Here is a 22491-nt window from a genome sequence, read left to right as displayed (position 1 = left end):
ATCATTAAGATTCCACCTGCTAATGCACAGAAGATTTCATGACATTTTGGAGCTGATTTGGTACAGGACCTGAAAGTCTTTTGCGTGTTGGGTAAATAAGAGTCACAAAGCTGAGTGGCCCGTGTGAAATCTCAAGCCTGTTTTTCATATTATGCTCCAAAGGCTCCAGACTGTTTGGCAAGAAATTAAAACAAACCCCATGCTGCTGCAGAAGGCATTAATGAAAGAACAAACGAAGTATCGACTGAACCAAAAGGCCAGAATAAGTCATGAAAGCTGGTTTTGTGTTCTTCATATGCTGGTTTTCACATCAGAGCTTTGTATGCCCTACGAAAACAACTGAATACTGACATCAGGTGCCACTGATGTGAGCAGATGAAAGCAGTTTAACTGTGAGGATTGACCGAGATGAAGGGTGTGCGATAGCGCTTCGGAACTTGTGAAATAAACCCACTCTAAGCAAAGAATAAGGTGGAGAAAAACCTCAAAGGAAAACACACCAAACCACACATATAATTATGTAAAGAGCGGAGGGACCCAAAGTGCAGAATAGAATTTATTTCTTGTAAAAGGATAGAAAAAGTGAGTTTGGGAAATCCATCCTAATGTGGTGAGTGGGAAACCTCTCCCTGTACCCTCTGCCCTCCAAGAAGGAAAGGGCCTGATTTCCGAAGCACGATGTCTGATGCACAGATGGACACTCGGGCACTAAAATATTGCACGTTGTGAAGGTTTAGTGAGTGGGGCACAATGGTCTCTGTCTGTGCAAACCCTTCAGAGTGGGACAAAACGGGAAGGTTATGAATTATTTTAATATGCGAGGAGACCAGCTTGTGGGGTTTTTCCTGCCTGCAGATAAGTGGAGAGTAACAAGACCAAAACTGTTTATTTTGGAAAGAAAAGCACGGGAGGGGAATTCAACAACCCAGAGAGATGAGTTAGATATTGCTATTTTCACTAAAACAACAATGAATCTCTAAAGCAACTGAAGGCGACAAACTTAATTTGACAAAACCTTTTAAATACGTTGCCCACAAGATTTTGGGGAAAGCAAAACTGACTTGAATACACGTGTCCTTAATGCTTGTAATTGCAATACCCGCGCTGCCCTTGAGATGGTGCAAACGCGGTGCTGCTGCCAGCGAGGCAGAAAAAGCCGAGTGCTCCTTATATCCCTGCGCTTTTCGGTTTGCAGAGTTTTCCTTTTCAGCTGTTTGGAACAAGGCTCTGAAAACCGGCAACCGCTTCACAGCAAAGCTGCTGTTTCTCTAACAATCAGCTATTCTTGTCCCCGTTCTGCTTTCCCCCCCCTCCAAACCCGCCACCTAAACTACGGCACGATTTTGACCTGTGATTTATGGCTTTTTATAAACAAATTGTAAAGTCTAGGGATGAATAAACCCCGGGTGAAAGAACCCGGAGCAAAAAGCGCGTGTCAGAGGTTGAGATATTGTGAGGAGCGATAGGGAGAAAGGAAATTACTTGCTGAGCTTATACCGCAAAACGCTCTTAAAGGAATTTGTGCTTAACGCTTTAAAACAAAACCAAATCTTATTTCTTTATTAAAATAATGCAAGCGCTCAGCAATAGAAATTAATCCTTCCAAGCCCTTTTATTGTGACAACACCCCAGTCCTTCCTATCTTTCTGTAATCTACAGACCCACCTGCAAACTTATAATTTACTGACTGCCTCAAAACTTCCGTTTGGCTCCATCATCCTCCTCCTCCTGTTATTTATAGCTGGAACAACAGCCGGCAAAACTGTCCCTGGGTAGAAATGCTTCCCTCCTTCTGCCTCTGCCTTCATTGGATCCTGCTCTCCCGAGCCCAGCAGAGCAGGCAGATGTAGGCACCCACCTCTAGGAGGAAAACTGAGCTGCAGCCCCGGTGAAACATCAACTTTATTTGGCTAAAGTGACGCAAAAATTCTTAAAGAGCTCTTTGGCAGCAGATTATCTGGCAATCAGACCATGTGAGGGGATTGGGGTACAAAAACCTCGCCGAGGGGCTGAGTTCCCGAGACTCCCGAGTCAATGTGGGTGAAGGTTACTTGAGCTTGGATAACTCCAAGGGAGGCGCTTCCGACCCATCCGCAACACAGGTACTATATGATTTTGTTTTTAAAACATTATCTAAAGTATTTGGTGGAATTTAGACTCCTAGATGGCTGTTTTCGGAGCCAACCTTCCGAAATGAGCAGAGACTTCATTAACTTCCACTTGTTGCCTCTTTCAGCTTGGCTTATAAAATCTGAAATACTAATGACAGTCTAACATATGTATACTCCATTTTGTTTCATTTTAAAATAACTTTTAAGGTCTTGGAGTAATTTCTGAAACATCTGGAAAATGTACATCTAAGAAAGCTTTGAGGGGAAAAAGATACATTGATTTTTTGGGTGAAAGTTTGCTTTGATTTTTCAAACTTTGGGTGCTTGTTCTTGCTTTGTGGATGTTACATGCTCTCCGTCTTGTTCGGGCACATTGTGAATGTTGGGAGTCAAATACCTGTAGCAGAACATGTTATGACAATTAGAAGTAAGAGTTTTGGCAGCCCACATCATTGCATTATGAATGTAAAGTTTATTTTAAAATTACAGAAAAAAACCCCATTAAACTATAAGGTGAAATAAGCAGAATTTGAAGGAAGAAAAATCAATGCAAACTGTTACTTATTTTAAAAGGGTAAAGTAAGCTTTATTAACCATATGAAGTTCTATTTTAAAAGGTAAACTGTTCCAGCACAGTAAATTGTCTGACTCAATGGGACAGTTTTATTGTAAGTAATAAATGTGAAGAGTGTATATTTATAGTCAATCGTGTTGACTGCCGAAACCAACCGGCTTGCTGGGCTGGTTTGCTAAGTAATATGGAAATGTAAGTGAGGAATGCAATGTAACTGAACATATAGTCATGGAAAACATGGTTTGATGTGTTAGGAAAGCCTGGGGGGAAAAGGACCGTGCAGTTAATGGGTCTGGATTCTTGGAAACCTCGTAGAGTTTTAATGTGGGTTTTTAGCTGTCAGGCATTTTCCCAGGGAAGGTCTCACACACTTGGGCTTCGTCTTCTGGGGCTTTTGATGAGTGAATTGAACACAATTTTCTTGGACAGTACTTTGTTAAGCTTGGCACACAGCAAATGACTCTTGTGGGTCCATTTTCTAATTGGACAGGGTGTGATGAGGTTCAAACAGTTATATAAATTGAGAAAAACTGCCCCAAACCTGGAATTTAGTAAAACCCTTAAATTATTCCCACACGTGGAAACGTGCAGTGTATTAAAGCTCTTCCCTGCCTTCCTCCATGGAAATATAAACCACCGAGCTTTCATTATGAGCAGTATTAAGAGCCGAAAGAAATATTCATTGTATATCCTGGTGTCCTTTCTCATTCTAATGTTTTACCTCTTTTCCAAAACTGCGTGTTTGCGGCTCTGTTGATCTGGCAATCTGTATCTTATAGAATTTATACAGCACAAGGAAGCCCATCTATGGGATAAGTGTTTCATCAAGAACTTACGTAGAGCTTGGAGCCTGAATGAAGGGGCTGGAATTTGGAGGTAGCCACTAAGTCTCCTTCAAAGAAACATCTTCAGGAAACAACAGTGACTTTCTGTACTGTCTTTAGATGAAAACATCACAAACATAAGTCCATGCATGTTGGCACATATGACTGGTGTCTGCAAACAGGTCTTCTGTGCCCATTAATTTGCCTGTGCAGAGAGATACTCAGGAAAAGTGCTCTGTGTAGTCATATTCTTGTGTTATGACTCTTCCTCTGAGTGTATATATATAATTTGAGGAAGAATACAAAAGGAATATCATTCCCTTTGAGCTTATCTGTTTCCTTGCACTACATATGGACACTCTCGAGCCGTAAAGATGCATTTTCTCCCCGCTCTGCTCTTTAAGTGACTGACATCAGTTTGGCAGCGTTCCCAATACGATACAGCATCTGTCTTCTCAACAAATCTTTAAAGGTAAAATCCCTCCTGCTGACTTGTTAACTTCAGACTGAAACATGGACAAGATTACGACATAAACCTCAGAGTACAGGTTTCTATTCCCCCAATACTATCACTTTTAGAAGCCCCTTTTTCACACCTGACCTCTGTTTTCCTTGTCTGGGAACACAGGGGTTAACTGGGGAGAGCTCCCGGCTTCTGCCCTTCTCCCTTGGGTAAGTCGCCTTTTATTCTCCCAGAAGGGTCATTGTCTCATTGGGGCTCCTTGTGGAGCACAATTCTGCTCTGGTTTAGTAATGTGAGTAAGCCCCAGAGAACTGCAAATATCCATATACAGGACCCATTTTGTCATCTACATAGTGCACGTTTACTTATAAACTACTCACATATTACGGTGATGTGCAGAAGCACCCAGTCCAGTTACACACAAAACCACTGGCACTGGGATCAGACCTGCTATGTGCAGAAATAATTCACTGTACCCATTAATTTCAGTGGGTTTTGACCACTCTTTATCCAAAGTCCATTTTGATTTTCTAAAACTAGACTAGAAAAGCATAGCTGGAAAAAAACCTTGGAGAAATCATTTTTCAGTTGTTGAGGGTGGTCTGGAAATCACCTCGTACCTGCTCTGCACCCAGCACCTCTGATCTGTGGTTACTGGCAGCTCTACCAAAGCTGGGACTCTGTATCATCCTGCTCTGTATTTACAAATAGATCAGGTTTTGACATCTGAAATACGATCTAGCTTGCCTCATGGAAGCAAGCTAATAGAAAAAGATATCCTAGGTACTCATTTTTCAATGAAATCAGTGTACGTGAACACATTCGAAAGCAAAAGGCGGTGATTTTTTTGCATTATGAACTCTAAAAGTGACTCATCTATGACAAACAGCAGGTAAAATTAATCATAACCTAGTGCAATCTAGTTTCAAGATCTAACTGGTAGAAATTCTTGTTTCCTAACAGCTCCCCGCAGTATGGGAGCATCTGAACTGTCCTGTAATAATTTTGATTAAAGGTTTACCTGCGCAAAAGATCAGAGGAAAAATATGAAGCCTCTGTACTCCTTCACGCTAGAAATGCAGATAAACAGGCCCTCGCTAGCACGCAAGAGTGTGGAATAAGCTTTACAAGGTTCTTTGTCATCCAGGTCACGTCCCCCCCCTCCTGCCCAAAACCAGACTGGGGCTGTGTGAGGAGATAGGGCTGAAGATCAGAAGTGTTTACTGCTGTGTTTATCAGAGTCCGGTACCTGGAAACACGCAGGTACTTGGCTGTCGCAGGGTTACAGTTGATGTTGTGGCTCAGAAGTGACAAAAATACCTACAGACAAAGAGCACAGCCTTTCCCTGGGTGGGATATGTGATTTCTATCTTGTCATAGAAACTTCTTTATTTTCGAGATAAAAGTAATTTCCTTGGACTCTTTCCATGTACATACAACTGCCTGTGTGAACTGCGCCTTTATTGCAAGGTGTAATACGCCGCCAAGCTGCTGCATAATTTTAACAACCTTAAATGCTTTGTGATAAAAGTGAGATTTAGGTCAAGTTAACAGAAATCATGTTAACGTTTGGTTCTGTTTGCCAGCAGCGTGGGCTGGCACTTTGTGTTAAAGAGTTCAAAGGGCTTTGTCTTTGCAAGCGCTGGCGTGTAACCGGGGAGCCACAGCGGTGAAGGGGCTTTGGCTCCAGGAATGCAGCTGTGACCGGCGGCTGCTACTCCAGCAAGCACCGCTTTACAAAACTAAGTAGTATGAAGGGAAATATATGCAAATATACGCATTTTGCAACTGTGCGAGTTAAAATGTATTTGATTTGGAGACAAGTAGTGGTTTCTGCAGTCATGCAGAGTGACACTGGACAAGCCTTGTGCTGAGGAATTTGGGGAGTTAGTTCTGCCTCACCTCAAAATATCCTCCTGGTCACTTAAAGCATTAAGATGTGTCTCCCTTGAAGCATCTCTTTGCCTCACCTCAACTTAATTGTTTAAATCTCCTAGATAAAAGTCAATTTTGTCCTTTAAGAAAATATAGAGAACAGGAGGATAATTTTTACAATGCTGGAAAGATTTGGTTGACTGCGTGGCAGAGCACTAAAGGAAAGGGATTCCCACAGTGCCGCCAGAGGTCACCGTGTGCCTCAAGAAATGACCAGGCTGGTGATCCATGAAGGGTTAGAAAGAACTGGACCCAGGACAGTGATGCTCCTTGAGGATTGATAGGCAGAGGAGTCAGTTTTGCGCATCAAGGGACATGGCCCCTCAGTTCCAGAAGGACAGGGAACTGCTGGAGAGAGTCCAGCGCAGGGCAACAAAGATGCTGAAGGGAGTGGAGCATCTCCCGTGTGAGGAAAGGCTGAGGGAGCTGGGGTTCTGGAGCTGGAGAAGAGGAGACGGAGGGGGGACCTCATTAATGTTTACAGATATCTAAAGGGTGAGTGTCAGGAGGATGGAGCCAGGCTCTTCTCGGTGACAACCAATGGTAGGACAAGGGGTAATGGGTTCAAACTGGAACACAAGAGGTTCAATTTGAATTTGAGAAGAAACTTCTTCATGGTGAGGGTGTCAGAGCCTGGCCCAGGCTGCCCAGGGAGGTTGTGGAGTCTCCTTCTCTGCAGACATTCAAACCCGCCTGGACACCTTCCTGTGGAACCTCAGCTGGGTGTTCCTGCTCCGGGGGGGATTGCACTGGATGAGCTTTCCAGGGCCCTTCCAACCCCTGACATTCTGGGATTCTGTGACATTTGCATCTCCACTGCTGGTTCAAGATTAGCTCTGTATGGCAGTAACAAAAACTATAATTAAATTAATATTTGTGTTACCTGAACTGCATTGGTGACTTCAGCCAAGCTCACAGAAACACGTCTTGAATTATCCGTCCTGGTGTTTTCAGCAGAGCAGGGAACGGTCGTGGAGGACGCGCTGGTTGTTACCGGGTGTTCTCCGGAGCACAGCCCGGGGTCACCCGGCAGCACCGAACCTTCTGTGCTCCCGGGCAGCACGATGGGGATGGAAACCGCCCTCAATCGTCTCTGCTCAGAGCTACCAGAGAGAGAAAACGAGCAGACACATAGGGCCTCTCAATGGGGCAAAGTCACATCTACGGATCAAAATGACACAAAGGCACTGATTATTTTTTTTTAGTTCCGTAGCTAATTATGTTGGTGATAAGAAGCCAATGTGTAATTATACAGGAGCAAACATTGCAACAGCTCAGATTGAAAATAGGTAATAAGCTGCCATTTCTTACATAATTCACTACCGTCATGTAACAACTGAGAGTTGGGTGCAGAGAGGTGAAGTGGAGGCTGATGGGGGCAAATCCTTAATAGCATAATTTTTCCCCTGGAAATCTTATTTCTCAGCCCCAAGAGCTCTAGTTCTGCAGCTGCTTGTGGTGCTTACAATTACTTCAGGTATCTTCTTTTTTTCTTGAATTGTAATGAGGGAAGAAAAAGTACATTCTGCCAGATTTTTACAGTGTGATGAAATCTTCTGATCCTATAACTGTTCTGGTTTCCTGCGCCAACTGTGTCGCTGGGAACACCACAGTGTAGCTGTAAAGCCTGGCACTGGAGACTTCAGTGTCAGAGACTACAGCTCTCGAGCTGTAATTCTCTTTCAGAAAGGAACAGTTCAAATTCCAGTTGAAGCCCCTGAAAGCTCGCAAGTCATTTTGCATGTTTGATGCTCAAAGTAATGAAAGTTCTACAAAAAATATCTCAAATGATGCGATGTTTCTTTCCTCTGGTCTGCAGAAGACCAGAAGGAGCTTAGATCGGGATAGGACAGCTATCTTGATTGTCACAGCTCCAGGAAATGAACAATATATTCAATGACCTCCGTAAAGAAAGTGCCAGGAAGTGTCAATGTGCAGAAATAGAGTGTTTTAGAAATACATGAAGAGTTTAAGTCTCAGGTATGGAAAATCCAGTCTCAAGAGATAATGCAGTTAAATCAACATACTTTCTGTTTTCCCATTTATGAGTGAGAGGTGTAAAGTCCAGGAGGATCAGGTTACTTTTCCATATTCCTACCGTGTATTAACATGCTCTATACAACGCGGTGGCCTCTCCTGGGGTTTTCATGTTTCCAGACTGTTTCCATCTACATCTCTTTTGGGACATTTGGAAGGTTTTGGACTCCAAAGACTCAGTTTTCATAGCCTTGCAGGTAAAGCAAACTCCTGTTCTTTGCCGTAGTATTTTCCTCTTAGAAGATGTTTCGGTCTTTGTGGATGATTAACTAATGGTAGCAAAGTACTGCTCTTGTAAGAATTCATTATTAATGAGGCAATTCCAGATATATGGTGAAAATAACATTATCTGGGTAACAACAGAAAAACTAGAGGTTTCTGAAAGTGATAAACAACACCTGAAAGTGACGTTTATCTCCAGAACATCCTCCTGTTTGCTCTGCAGCTCAATAACCTTCATTCTCCTGCGCACACTGACAAATGTTTCGGAAGCGGTTTAACAGTGTTTGCACAAGGCTGAAAGCTGGAAAACTCGAGTTTTAATAGCTCTGGCAATGATCAAATTCTAGCAATGAGCAAATAATCCCCTCTCTCTGCTTTAGTTTTTTTTCCAACAGTTAAAAGTGAAATAATGCTTATTCTTCTGCTAGGATGTGACAATGATATCTACTGTGGTAAAATGCTTTGGGAATAAAAAATCCAATGTAATTATAATAATTTAATCTGTGGTGGCATCTTGTATATTGTGTAACATTTTGCTAGCTATAAAGCAAGGTTACTAACCCCGGGGAATTTACAGCACAGAGGATTAGCTCCTATTACAAGGTTTTGTTGAGTAAGGGCATTTCCATTGCCTGAATAAGTGAGCAGAAAACAAAACACGACCCACGAAATCACCATTATTTTCCTTTTCTTTTTGTCCTGGAGGAAAAAGCCAGCACTTTATACTTTTTTCTTCTTTTCTTCCCAGTTCTGAATGGTTTGTTTCCCCTGGGTTATTCTTGTAGCCCTTAGGAAGGGAGTCTCCCGGTGCCTGTTTGTTTGCCGGCACTGGACAGCAGCACCTGCTGCTATTCCTGAATCATTAGCGTTGGCTGAGCCTCGAGAGTTAATTGGTGTAAAACCACTGAGATTTAAATACTTCTCTAAACTTTTGTTTAAGCCTTCTAGGTCTACTAAACACAGCAGACACCGCGGGATTTCTGGTCACAAAATGTAATTTGTATATCAATTGCCACCTCATATTTGTTTAATTCTTTGCCCTTCATACTGGGTGAATCTAGATAATGCGAGCAGAAGTCACAGGATGAACTTACGAAAACGAAAATACAAGTTGCACTAAACTCCACCCTTATTTTTACAAACTGGGAGTTCCATGACCTCCCTGGGTGTGAAACCAGCGGCCAAAGGAGAGCGAGTTACCAGAACAGAGCGGCACCGTGACCGCCCCGACTTGTCCAACAGTGCACAAAGTTCAGTGGATGTGCCCCAGTGGTTCTAAGGCAGGTACACAGACTCCTGGTGTAGAAGAGGCCAACTGCTTCCTTCCCTTCTCCATCCGAAACCCTGAATGGATTATCTGCTAAATGACTCCCATTGCACGTTATGATGGTTAATTACTTCCAAAAGCACTTCGATCACATAATCAGTCAGTTGTAACTTGAAAGTTACCATCAGTAAGCCCTGTCATGGATTTTTAACTATTTTTCATTCCTTAGATGGTGTTTGTGTCTTCAGTCTGATGGATTTAAATATGGAAGAGGAATTCTAAAAGTGCTGGGAATAAAAGCGTGGGAAGACAAGCCAGAAGGGGACCCTGTGCTGCCATCTGTCTGCAAGTGATCAGAACAAATCTCTGAAAAAAGATGGAAAAAAAGGCAACAAGCAATGAGACCGAGCCGCTAACTTCCAAGAAAGATGTCTCGGACTGTAACGAAGGAGAAGATTGCAAAGAAAACGGACTTCTGGTCAGGAACCCTAAATCTGCCCTACGGCTGGTGGAGGATGGCAATAAAGTCCATCCCAGCCAGGGAGATAAAGGGGAGGCAGCTCAGATCTCCAATGGTTATTCAGGGGTTCAGAGCTCCGTTCCCTGCAATGGGATGGGGGAGGCGGAAGGTGCCCAGTGCACGGCCCCGGCGGCCACCACCACCTCCAGCTCCACCGCCTGCGGGGCAGAGGGGCAGCAGCAGCTCATGGAGCTGGAAGACAGGGAGACCTGGAGTAAAAAAATAGACTTTCTGCTCTCCGTCATCGGATACGCGGTGGATCTGGGGAACGTGTGGAGATTCCCTTATATCTGCTACCAAAACGGAGGAGGTCAGTGAGTAGTTCTGTGTTCTGCTCCTTATTGCTGAACCTCCTTGCTTACAGGTCGATGAGTTTAGGGGCGTATTTTAACTTCACGTCTAACAAATGGCAAAGGAGAAATTACTTTGCAAGCAGACTGGAAAATTTAAATACTGGGACAGGATAACTAGATACATTGAGATAGTAAAAAACCGTTCGGCAAGATTAAAAAAAATCGGTACAACTAGAAGCTGAGAGCTGGTTAGGTGCAAAAACACCTTCTAAGAGAATAGACCCAATCGCTGTCCCAAGGAGTATTTAAAACCAGATAAACCAACACGTCAAAATGCTCATCACGCTAGGTCTGCTACTCACTGACATTTCAAGCCAAGATATAGATCTGATCAAGGAGATCTTGGAAATTACTTTCGTTACCCAGATGTAACCAGTGCATTTTACTGAATTAATTCATTATCTGTAGCCCACCTCACAATTGTACCCATTGGAGGCGTTACAGCCTTAGAGAATCCTACATATCCCTGTTACACAAATGGAGAATTCTGGCCTGAGTGTTGCTTCTTATTCACACTGCTGAGTAGTTACTCTTAGGAGAAAGCCCACAGTAATTCAGTTTGGCACACTGGTTGGGGGGGATGCACATTTTCCCCGTGGGATAAAGGGAACCGTTGTTTGGGGAGTGTTGGTACTGTTGGAAGAGAAGTCCTATGAGGACTTATAACCGTCTGCTTGCTTTCTTGCAGGGGCGTTCCTCATTCCGTATGCAATCATGGCCATCTTTGGAGGGATTCCTCTCTTCTATATGGAACTAGCGCTAGGACAGTACCACAGGAATGGGTGTATTTCAATCTGGAGAAAAATATGTCCTATATTCAAAGGTAATGAAAGGAAATGGAAAATTACCAGGAACTTTCTGAATGACTGGAAGATTTTCCTATAATGGTGACATTTGTCAAACAAAAATCTGAAAAGCTCATAAAACAAAGCAAGTCTTGTTCTATACAAGATTTTGGCTTTACAAAGAAAGCTTTGATACAACTTTACGTTCATCTGCAGAGGCGTGTGTGCACTCTCGTGAACACATACGATGTGCAGCTCTCAGACTGATGAGGTAGACGCCTGTCCACTTGCTCTGACCCAAGCCTGAATATACCAAAAGAATAAACAAAAAATGTAATTAATTAAGTGAATCCAATGCAAAATTTAAACCAGGAAAGAATAAAGATCCAGTATTTCTATTGCAAAGATATTAAAAGGAATTATTCCCCATCTTCAGCCTCGTCTGTCCAGACTCTTTTAGAGGAGAAGGGCCTGTTCTATATGCTCATTTGGTCTTGCTCCCCCTGTTTTAGCTCTGCTCTTGTCTTTTTATTTACTGAGTGCAAGAGGCCTACTTCTAAATTCCAGGAATTTAGGAATTGATGAAAAAACCCCTATATAAGCACATTGTGTCTTGATTAAAGATGCTTTTTTGGAACTGGAGCCTGAGGGTTTCCAAAGCCACAAGAAATTCCAGTGTTCTAAACACTTGAGGGGTACGTGTAGAGCTGCCTTAGTTACTAATTGCAGTTGATGTGATAACTAATTCCTTCCTCTTTTTTTTGGCCTAAAACTTACACCCACTTCACATAATTATTTCCTGCCTTACTAGGAATTGGCTTTGCCATCTGTATAATAGATCTTTACGTAGCCTCCTACTACAACACCATTATGGCTTGGGCCTTTTACTACCTCATATCGTCCTTCACGGCGGAGCTGCCGTGGACAACCTGCACAAACGCTTGGAACACAGGCAACTGCACCAACTACTTCAGCAAGGACAACGTCAGCTGGTCCCTGCACTCCATCTCTCCCGCTGAAGAATTTTATACGTAAGTGCATGTAAGTGAGGACAGGAATATCAGAGAGAATGGTGGAACACGTAGCGAGCTCTTCTTTGGAGGGGGAGCAGGGCTCTTTATTCATTATACCCTTTTCTGAAGTGTTCAAATAACTAAATCCTTGTAGGCGTATGTGAGCTTAGGGTGTATGGGTGGGTGCTCTGAATTTTAGATCAGAAGTTCCCAACCAGCTCTCATCACTTATCATTGATCACCACCGGTGTATCAATATCAAGCTTTTAATTAAATCCAAAATAACATGACTCTGAAGGCTACTTATCACAGACTCAGGACTACTTTTAGTGCTCAGACCACACTATGGGACTGTTCAAAGTATATTTAACATAAGTATTTATTAAAAAAATATCTATACTGTGCTTTTCTTTCCTCTTTCAGCCGCCAAGTTCTACAGGTGCACAGGTCCGATGGGCTGGATGACCTGGGGGGCATTAGCTGGCAACTGACCCTCTGTTTGTTGTTAATCTTCACCATTGTATACTTCAGCATCTGGAAAGGGGTCAAAACATCTGGCAAGGTGAATGCAAAAGCAAGACAAACCCACTTGGTACAGTATAGTCTAGCAGCAGTTCTAAAGGAGCCAATTAACTTGACATAGAATTATCTCAGGCTGTCTTCATGATGGGGATTCTAGGCTCATGTATTTGGGAAGGGTGTAGAGTGACCGCTACTCTTATCTGAGTAATATATAACAATAGTAAGTTAATGGCAGTGTTCTCTGGGCAAGAACCCTGCCGAGAGCAAGCATGGGAATAGATGTACAAAGTGACAGTTCACAGACCTTCTGAGAAGTTCACATGAAGATGTTATAAATGCTCAGAGTTACAATAAGCTGTTAAATTTCTACCCACAGCAAACACTGTGTTCCTGTTCCCCCTGGCAGGTGGTGTGGGTGACTGCCACGTTCCCATACATCATCCTCTTCATCCTGCTCGTGAGAGGAGCAACTTTGCCCGGGGCTTGGAGAGGTGTCCTCTACTACCTGAAACCCGACTGGCAGAAGCTCCTGGCCACAGAGGTAAAAAATGTTATAAAAGGGTAGAGATTTCCTTTCAGCCTACCAGCATGTATATATTTCAATGTCTATTCTCAGCATAGGGCGTGATTAAGCCATGTCTTAGCATTGACTTACAAGCCTGACTTCATATTTTTGTTCAAACGGTCATGCTATTCTGTCCGTAATTATAAAGATTTTTTTGAAGAAGATTATAAAGTCCATCAGTTTGGCTTGAACTTACAGTAGGGTTTCCATACAGTGGTTGAATAGAATTAGTGATATGATTAGAAAGAAAACGAGTGACCAAACAGGTTTTTTTTGCCAGGAAAATGGTGAACGGCCTGACACTGAGTGAGAAGCTACGATTGCTGATACGCTGCTCCAAAATCCCTTATTATGGCAGTCATACTGAACAAACTAAATTTACTAAGACCTAACAACTGGTTTAGCTGTATTTTTTTGGCTGTGAGGGGATCGTTACACACTTGGGCAGACTTTTCCACAGCCCAACGCTGTCCACAGTTGCCCGTATTTAAATAGCATGGGTTATGAGAGTTGAAAGGTCAGATCTCCATCCTTTGACGAGCTTGGGCAGCTCTGCAGCCACCAACTGAAATGTGACTCAGTAATCTCTGCAAGTGCATGTGGAGAAGAGATAAATCAGTTAGGCCTGCATACACCACCAAGACTTGAAAAGAAAGGAGGAATGAGGACAAGACTGAGCTAACCAACAACCCCGGGCATTCCAGTACATATCCAGCTTTTAACTCTGGATGACAAGTTGTCCATCAGGCTCAAGGCTGGGTTTATTTCACTGCCTGTGAAAGTGTCTGGTGAGGAGAGTGATGGAAAAACCCCAAAGCAATAAATACTACAAATACAAAGATTAAAAATTCTAATGTTTGCAAGTCTGCTGCTGCCCAGCTGATATGGAGAGTTTTGAATAAAGAGGAAATGAAAAGACACCAGTCTCTGATAAAACAGCATCTCCAATAAGAGACCACATCTTCTGAAAAAGCAATAAAGGGCATTGATATTGTATTGGAAGGATCTGAAGTGAGGACAGGAGATTGCAATCTGTGTGCCGGACGGTGACAGAGCTGTGTCTGTGGTTGATACAGGATGGCCTCGCACCATGGAAGGGAATATTAGAAACGAGCTGTAATGAACTCCATGTATCAATCAAAAGAGGATAAATGAATTAAGACTTCCACCTTCAGATATTGCACTTTAGGAACACTGCTCGTGCAGGCTGTGGCCACTTTTCAAGTACAACAGGCTTTTCATAACAGGGTCGTCGCACTTGGATCTGTCATGGCTACAACAAAGCTGGATTGAGGCCAAGGACTAGAACTGCATCCACACTGTCATGTATTTCCATTAAATCCAGGAAAAGTCTGGGCACCGATCATCTGTTATTTAGCCTGGAGGGCACACAGCCAAACACAGGACTACTCCACAGCACACACAGCTGGGAGGAATTTTGGCCAAGCCCACTGCAAAATCATGGATACTATGTTCTCTATACATTGCAAAACTTGTGTTATACTGATTACAAGCGAATCACTGTGAATTAATCAAAAGTGCTGTCAGAAATGAAACTGCAAGTACTTAGAACAGTGTGAAGAGATACAATAAGCACAGCATAGGCACTAGAATTATAGTGGAGCTTTACAACTCTGACATATCTACAGTAAATAGTCGCATTTCAACATACTCTCTAAACAACATGTTTGTTAGACCAGGATCAGGACATAGGCAGACTAGTAAAACATGGTTTTGTAGGCCTAGGTGATATTCTGAATATGCCAAACTCATCTGATCTGTTTCGTGTCATTTTATTCTTGATCTCCAATATTTTCCAGGTTTGGGTGGATGCAGCAGCTCAGATTTTTTTCTCCCTTGGTCCAGGTTTTGGGGTCCTGTTGGCTTATGCCAGCTACAACAAATTCCATAACAACTGCTACCAGTGAGTTCTTCCTTATTATATAAGTAAACTTGAGTTAAAAAAAATGTAACTGTGGGTATTTAGGAAAAAGAGACATAGTACTGTTGAAGGGCACTGAATTATCAGACCTGCGTGCATACAGATCAGACCAAAGTGTAACAGAAAAAAGTCCTTATTGAAAGAACCTGCAATCTATAACATTTATTCTCTCTTGTGCCTATTCTAGTTTATTTCAAATCTGCTGCTTGTTCTTTTCATTATATTCCCCTAGTTTTTGTAGGAGTGTCTCCAGATCAATAACTCACTCCATCTGGTAGTAGATGACCCTTTCTAGCGGATGCTGAAGCCCTGATATGAGTTAGGTCTTGTGTTGCAGAGATGCTCTGGTTACCAGCACCGTGAACAGTGTGACCAGTTTCGTGTCCGGGTTTGTTATTTTCACTGTGCTGGGATACATGGCTGAGATGAGGAATGAAGATGTTTCAGAGGTCGCCAAAGATACCGGTAGGCCAGCTTTTTGTGCACAACTCTCATACGGCTTCTAAAATAGAATATATCTGTATATTATCTCCTAGATTGAGAGCAGCCCAACTTATGCAAAATATTTAATACGTAATTCAGGGCACTGTTATAAATGCATGGTACAGCTAAAAAGTTATTCCATAAATAGAAGTCATATTGCGTGCAGCTTCATGGGCATGGGGGTAACTGCTCACTGCAAAACAGCCTGGGGGAGATGTTTCCCCCTCAAAGACAACACGGACCAGTGAAACAGCCTGTCCGCACTAAGTTACCTCTAATTCTCTGTTCTACCGCCAGGACCCAGCCTTCTCTTCATCACGTACGCCGAGGCCATTGCAAACATGCCCGCTTCCACCTTCTTCGCCATCATCTTCTTCCTGATGTTGCTCACGCTGGGATTAGACAGCACAGTGAGTAGACGGTTGGCGAGACTGCGGATGTTTAGTGTACGGACTTAGCCCTGCAAACATCAGAAGAAACAATTACAAATATTACACCATCACAAAAGGGTTTAAAGCATGATTGCTATCTCCATGTGCCTTCTGTAAGACAGCAACTAGGACTCAATTTTGACCTAAAATGAAGTGATTTTTCAGAGTCATATTGTGACAATTCGTAACAGACCTGGAAACACAACCAAAGCACTTGGTTCATAAACACCTGATTGAACGCAGCCTTCCAGGCTCCTTCTGTCTTGTAAATTTACAAATCAATTCTAGGCTTTTTTCACTCTAATTGGGTTTGAAAGGTGGGAACTGGAGGTGGTTCTCAACTGCGAAAGGAGATGTTCTAAAAAACTCGCCGTGTGACCCTGTTTTTAGATTGAGAATCAGCTCCTTCCAGCTGATTTCACAGCCTTGGTTCTGCTGAGCCACCTACCACTATTACTTGCAATACAGAACTACTGCTTGTAGCGCAGAACTGCCTCTGGGTCACAGGCACTTCCCACAGACACATGAAGACTAAATCCCCACCTTAAAAGGTTTAAAAGCTCTGAAGAAAGACTAAGCAATAGTCACCCCAAGTCTACAAGCAGAATAAAGCACCGGTGTTCAAAGCTTTAAAGCTCCTTTAAGCACTCAAACACACTTTAAAGCAGGTAAAAGCGGCCTCGATTTTTCCAGTGACTTGTCCATGTCTTTCAGTTTGCAGGACTGGAGGGAGTGATCACCGGAGTGCTGGATGAATTCCCACATGTCTGGAGCAAGCGCAGGGAATTGTTTGTTCTTATTCTGATCATCATTTGCTTTTTGGGGTCGTTAGCGACCCTGACATTTGTAAGTATTTCACCCATTCCTCAGCTTTCCTTACTGGCAGTTTCCTGCAAATGACACCTTGGAGAGGGCAGTATTGTTTTTAAGAGAGTTTCAAGAAATCAGACTAAATTTCCAGCCTATTTTCTTTATGCATGAGAAATCTATATTTGGAATATGAATGTGAACAGTAGCTCTCACTAAGAAATGTGTTGCAAAGTGATCCTATTGCAATCCAGCAAAACTCTAACGAGCTGCACATCATAAACGATGCAGCCCTTGCCACACCTGCTGAATCAGTAAGTGACCTTCCACACTTGGTACATGGTTTACTTGTTCTCAGATGCTCTATGTTTAAAAAGAATATAAATAGATGTGTATATATATATAAAAACATAAAAATTAACTCCTAGAAAATGCTGTAATTGCTGCTGTTCTCTAACAATCTCTAGCAATGAATTTCCTGGATTTTCCTCATCAAATCAGGCCAGAAATAATGATCAGTCACACCACACAGTCCCTGTGTGGCTTGTGGGATTTCGTTCTCACAAGCAACAACATTTTGAATAATGAGTGTAACGATCATAAGGGACAAGGAAAAAATACTTTGCTTTCCTGTCACATTTCACTCCACTTGTTCTTTTATGCGCAACTTCCTTCTCATTTAAAGTGTTTGCTGTAAAAGATGTAGTTCTTTTCCAAGACATAGAGTTCATGATTCTAGATCCCAAAGGGAAAGAAAGCAAAGAAACACCTTATTTATTTCCTGTTCAGTAACTATGACTCACGTTGGATAAAGAAGATGCCATCACAGAAGGGATGCAGAGCCACCCCATCGTCCCCACCAGATCTCACTGGTTCATTGAAATCCAGCTGGAGCTGCCAGCAGATTCACTTGTAGCTTTTCCACAGGGCAGCCCCGCTGGTGAAAGATGCTCAGAGGGAGGGAGCAGACCCACAGCTCAAGGGTTTCACTGGCAGAACAGCCACAAAGCGACAGAACCGACCAAGCTGCCCATCTGTGAATGCTCAGATGAAGGCAAAAATAAACAGCAGCGTTACAGGATTTCCGCCGCTGGATCTTCGGTTCACTGATAACATGATCTCCTTTCCAGGGAGGCGCGTTTGTGGTGAAACTGTTTGAAGAGTACGCCACTGGTCCGGCTGTGCTAACCGTGGTGTTCCTGGAGGCGGTTGCTGTGTCCTGGTTCTACGGTACGTCTGCTGTCACGCTGACAAACACGAGCCAAAATCCCTGAGCGTCTGCAGCGCAGCGCGTCCGCTGTTCCTGCAGACAACACCACTGCTGTCTCCAGAAAAAGCTTACAAAACCTTTCCATTAACTCACCAATTACCCAATTTGTGAGAACTATTACTATTTTTTCCCTGATAGGAGTATAGTGACATCTAAAAGTAACCAGAGCTATGATTCCGAATAATTAAGGATTTAATATAATTACAAGTTATAGGAATAAGAGTCTATCACGATGAATTCTGAATGTATTTGCTGTGCATGCGAGACGCTGCGTGTCTGCTCATGAAAACCTTGTACCTGCGGTCACCGCTCTCATCCCGCTTGGCTCCACAGGCATCACCCAGTTCTGCAGCGACGTGAAGGAGATGCTGGGCTTCACCCCCGGCTGGTACTGGCGGGTTTGCTGGGTAGCGATTAGTCCCATCTTCCTTCTGGTGAGTTTGCTTTATGGCTTTTTCTTTCCGGCACAAGAAAATGATGATCGGACAATGGTAATCCTTAAGAATTCTAAAAGCTCGAGTGCAGAATTGGGTTCTGAATGACTCCCCCCCTTCCCTCTGCTAAGCAAAGTGACTTTGTTTTGTTGCTTTACATTTACCTCAGCAAAATGAAGCTACAAAACATACTGTCTGGGGAGGAACACCAAGATAATTAAATATGCTCTCTCAGCAACTGCTGACTGGCAACTTCAGAATATTTCACTTAGAATTTACAGCAGTTAATCACAACCTTTATAAATCTATAATTCAGAATTGGAAACACAGGAGTGCAGCTCTGGTGATGTGGTCGCTAGGCAGAGCTATTTGTATTTTCTGTGGAAACTAAACTAAGGAAAGCCCAGAGGCCGTATGTTATTTCTGTATGGAAATTTTGCTAGTAAATTTTGTAATCCATACTAATGCCATTTAGGATTTTTTCACTGTCGACATATGTTTAATCCTTAAGTCCTACTCATTTTTTTAGTTCAATGCTACGCTGGGACACAGAGTTCCCCCAAATACATTTGCGCCATCAAAATCTACGTATTCATGCTTTCCTCTCTTTCTTTCTTTCTTTCTCAGTTCGTCACCTGCAGCTTTCTGTCCAACCCTCCTGAGCTGCGGCTGTTTGATTACGATTATCCCTACTGGACCACAGTAGTGGGTTATTGCATAGGAACCTCTTCCGTCATCTGTATTCCCATCTACATGGTGTACCGGCTGCTCAGCACCCCAGGAACACTGAAGGAGGTATCCAGGATGCTCTGAGGCTTTTCTTTGACTATTAGGAAAGAAGTGATTCCTATAAATATTTCATATATATTTTTCTAGGGTCTGATGAGCTGGGATTTGAGGATTATTGCTGTTTTCTTCCTAGACAACCAATTGTCTTCTGCCCATTCGGAGCCATTCACAAATCTCCCCAGGTCTTACTGAGACCACTAACATATTAATATAATATTAAAGCAAGTAAATTTTTTGAGCTCTGGTGAACTGAAGGCTTTTCCTAGACACACAGTATCATGTGAATGAGGCAGTGAAAGGTTGGTTCCCTTGGGTATAATGTAGGAACCAGCTTCTTTTTCTCCCCCACACTCCGTTAAGTTTTCTCTGCCATAAATCTGTGGTAACCTGTGATGATATTTTGGGGATTTCAAGTAAATACCAATTTAGAAAGAATATCAGTTGGTTCAGGGTATCCAAGTAAGCTGTGAAGTCCTAAAGCATTAGTACGACACCTGTCCAACCTTGATTCAAATGATACATTAGAAATAATTAAAAAAATAATGCTGCACACTTCTATAGCACTTTACATCCTCATCGTGCTAACAGAAGCCTGAAATACCCTTGTGTCATAGTTCGGGAGGCGTAACTCAAACTAAAGTAATATTAAAAAAATCTTTCAAATTGTCTGACATATTATGTATTATCTCTAAAATGAATTGATTTCTAATAGTCGTTTATTTCCAACAGCGTATTCTGAAAAGCATTAGTCCAGAAACAGCTACAGAAATTCCTTTTGGAGACATCCGCATGGACGTGGTGTAAGCTCACCCGTTTGCTGGGGGCAGAGCGGGGAGCACAAAATGTCACTTTCCCCGTGCTCTCCTCCCTAAAGAATCACATTTCCAGCTGAGACGACAAGTAGAGGAGGTTTTTGCGGAGGCTGCGGCACTGACCACGGGCGTTTGGAGACATGGTGCCTCCAGCACATTTGTCCAAGCAATTCAATGAGATCTACTGTGCACTTCTCACCAGACCGAACTGAGAACTCATCCATTCTGGACTCCTGAGGATGTCTGTGTCCATGAGAGCACCACTGCGTGGAAACTGGGGCTGTTGGAAGGCTGCACGGATGCGTAAGCCGCTCCAGGATGAGTACCGGTGGGCAGGATTAGGTGCAGGATCCCCGGGCTGTGGCGGTGCTCCCGTAGCTTCCTCCGTGTGATTGTTCATACCGGGCAATGTCGTATTCGCTTCTAAGGTTCTAATTGCTTAAACTACTTTGAAAAATACAACAATATTCCTGATAGCCACACGTTATTCAAGTAACACAGGGGTTTATAAGCTAGGAAAAAAATAGTCAATTCTTCAATCCCCAGGTTTGTAGTGGAGCAGAGGAAGAGGAAACAATCCTGAGCAGTGTGATACACAGCTCTGCGTACATTAGCACGCACACGTGGTAGCATTATCCTGCTTTCATTTACCGCATTTTGTATATGGTAAAAGTTTCTATTAATTGTTTTTCGCTAGACAGTCACAAAATCGTCCTGACAGACCTACATTTGCCCCAAAGAAACTACAGACCAACAATGAATTTTTTCGAGTTCTCACGCCAAAAAGCGGAATCCCGAAGATCTGCTTCTCTGCTTTGCTTCGTGTTGGGTTGGTTTGGTTGGTTTTTATTTAATTTCACACCTAACATTTGCTGGAGCCTGTGAGTCTTTCTATTCTTTCCTAGTAGAAAGCTAAAGTTTGGAATAATCCTTTTGGCTGCCAAAACTGCATTTAACGAACCAGACAAACCTACTTTGATGATTTATAAGCCCATATTCTAACGTGAAGGCATTTGGTTTTCAGCCTGAACAGGAAAAAGAGAGGAAAAGGAGGGGAACTTTTTAGCAAGAAGTTGAACAGAGTTCAGTAGGACCGACCCTCATCAGAAGTGTTTATATGATATGCAAAGAACATCCATGCACATGCTCACCCCTCTGCATTATACGCATACACGTGCTCTCCAAACGTAACCGCAGCTGCCAAGTTCCTAAAATGATTTAAAGATACAAAAGTAATGTAGACATGCAAAGTCACAAGAAAAATACTTTTAGAAATGGACAGCCCAAGAGATCATTTGTGATGTTAGATCTTTGCTCTCTTTTTGGTAGGATAATTGAGTCTTTACAAGAACAGGGAGCAAGGAAGCTCTCCACGAGTGGATTTAAAAGGCTTTTCCTGAATACAAAGATAAAACACATCCATGTTTTTGTTCTATAAAACCTGAACTAACAAGGCAGTTTAGTTCCTCTCTCCTTTCTTTTTCCTTTGTTATAAGGCAGACTGGTTTGAAGTTTTCTAAATCTTGTTATTTAAGTTCATTTTTTAGTATCTCTGTTTAGCCGAGTGGTTGAAATATTGAGAAATTAATGTAATTTGTTTTTATCATTGATTCTTTTTTCTTCCTTTTACATATCCCTCTGAAAATATTTAGAGTAACCCATATCTATCAGGTAGCCAGACATTAAACATTGGTTTTGTACAAAACCTGGTTATATTGATACCAAATGGGCTGCACTGCAATTAAAAGTGTTTTGAGGCAAACAAATCCCTCCTCTTCAGCTGACCTTCCACTTACCCATCACACCAGTGTATCCCACCCTGGATTCTGAAAAGGAATTTATGAAACTGGTAAATTAGGACCATGTTTGCCTTTTAAGCAAAGAGAAGTTAAACTATAGAGTTCTAGCTGTACAGAACTAAGTATTCCCTCCAACTTGTACACGATGCACATGTATTAATTTATGCGGCTGTTTAGTTACAAGTGTTGCAAGCTGATTGTAAGTCATCAGTATGTGCCTTGTACTGTAAACTGTTATTGTAATAAATTTAATATTCATAATCCATCTGTAGGCGTCTCTTGTGCCTCTCTCTCATGGGAAGAGCAAAGATAAGGCTCAATCCCAATAAAAAGCAGAATATCTAGTCCGGCTTACTTACACCAACAAGGCCTCTTGGACAAAACGCAGAGGATTTCCTTTAGTGTCTGGAATCTCAGCCCATTGCTAAATACTCTTTCACTCCATGCCAAAGGAGGAACCAGCGCACGCTGCATTTGTTTAGACAGAACAGCAAAAACAAACACACTTGGATTGAATGCTTAGCTACTCAATT

General features: G+C 42.5%; 1 protein-coding gene across 1 annotated transcript; it reads left to right on the top strand.

The window, feature by feature from the left end:
* Positions 1–1474: 1474 nt before the first annotated feature.
* SLC6A4 (solute carrier family 6 member 4) lies at positions 1475–22223 on the top strand. The gene is made up of 14 exons (XM_065853262.2): positions 1475–2102; positions 9663–10263; positions 10995–11129; positions 11903–12122; positions 12528–12666; positions 13033–13167; positions 15012–15115; positions 15471–15598; positions 15914–16026; positions 16762–16893; positions 17985–18084; positions 18458–18558; positions 19186–19353; positions 20077–22223. The coding sequence occupies exons 2-14, from the start codon at positions 9810–9812 to the stop codon at positions 20149–20151; spliced, it is 2004 nt and encodes a 667-aa protein (XP_065709334.1). The 5' UTR covers positions 1475–2102; positions 9663–9809; the 3' UTR covers positions 20152–22223.
* Positions 22224–22491: the final 268 nt, after the last annotated feature.

The sequence above is a fragment of the Patagioenas fasciata genome, chromosome 19 (genome assembly GCF_037038585.1).
Source record: "Patagioenas fasciata isolate bPatFas1 chromosome 19, bPatFas1.hap1, whole genome shotgun sequence".
NCBI lineage: Eukaryota > Metazoa > Chordata > Aves > Columbiformes > Columbidae > Patagioenas > Patagioenas fasciata.
This window is presented reverse-complemented; position numbering and strand designations above follow the sequence as displayed.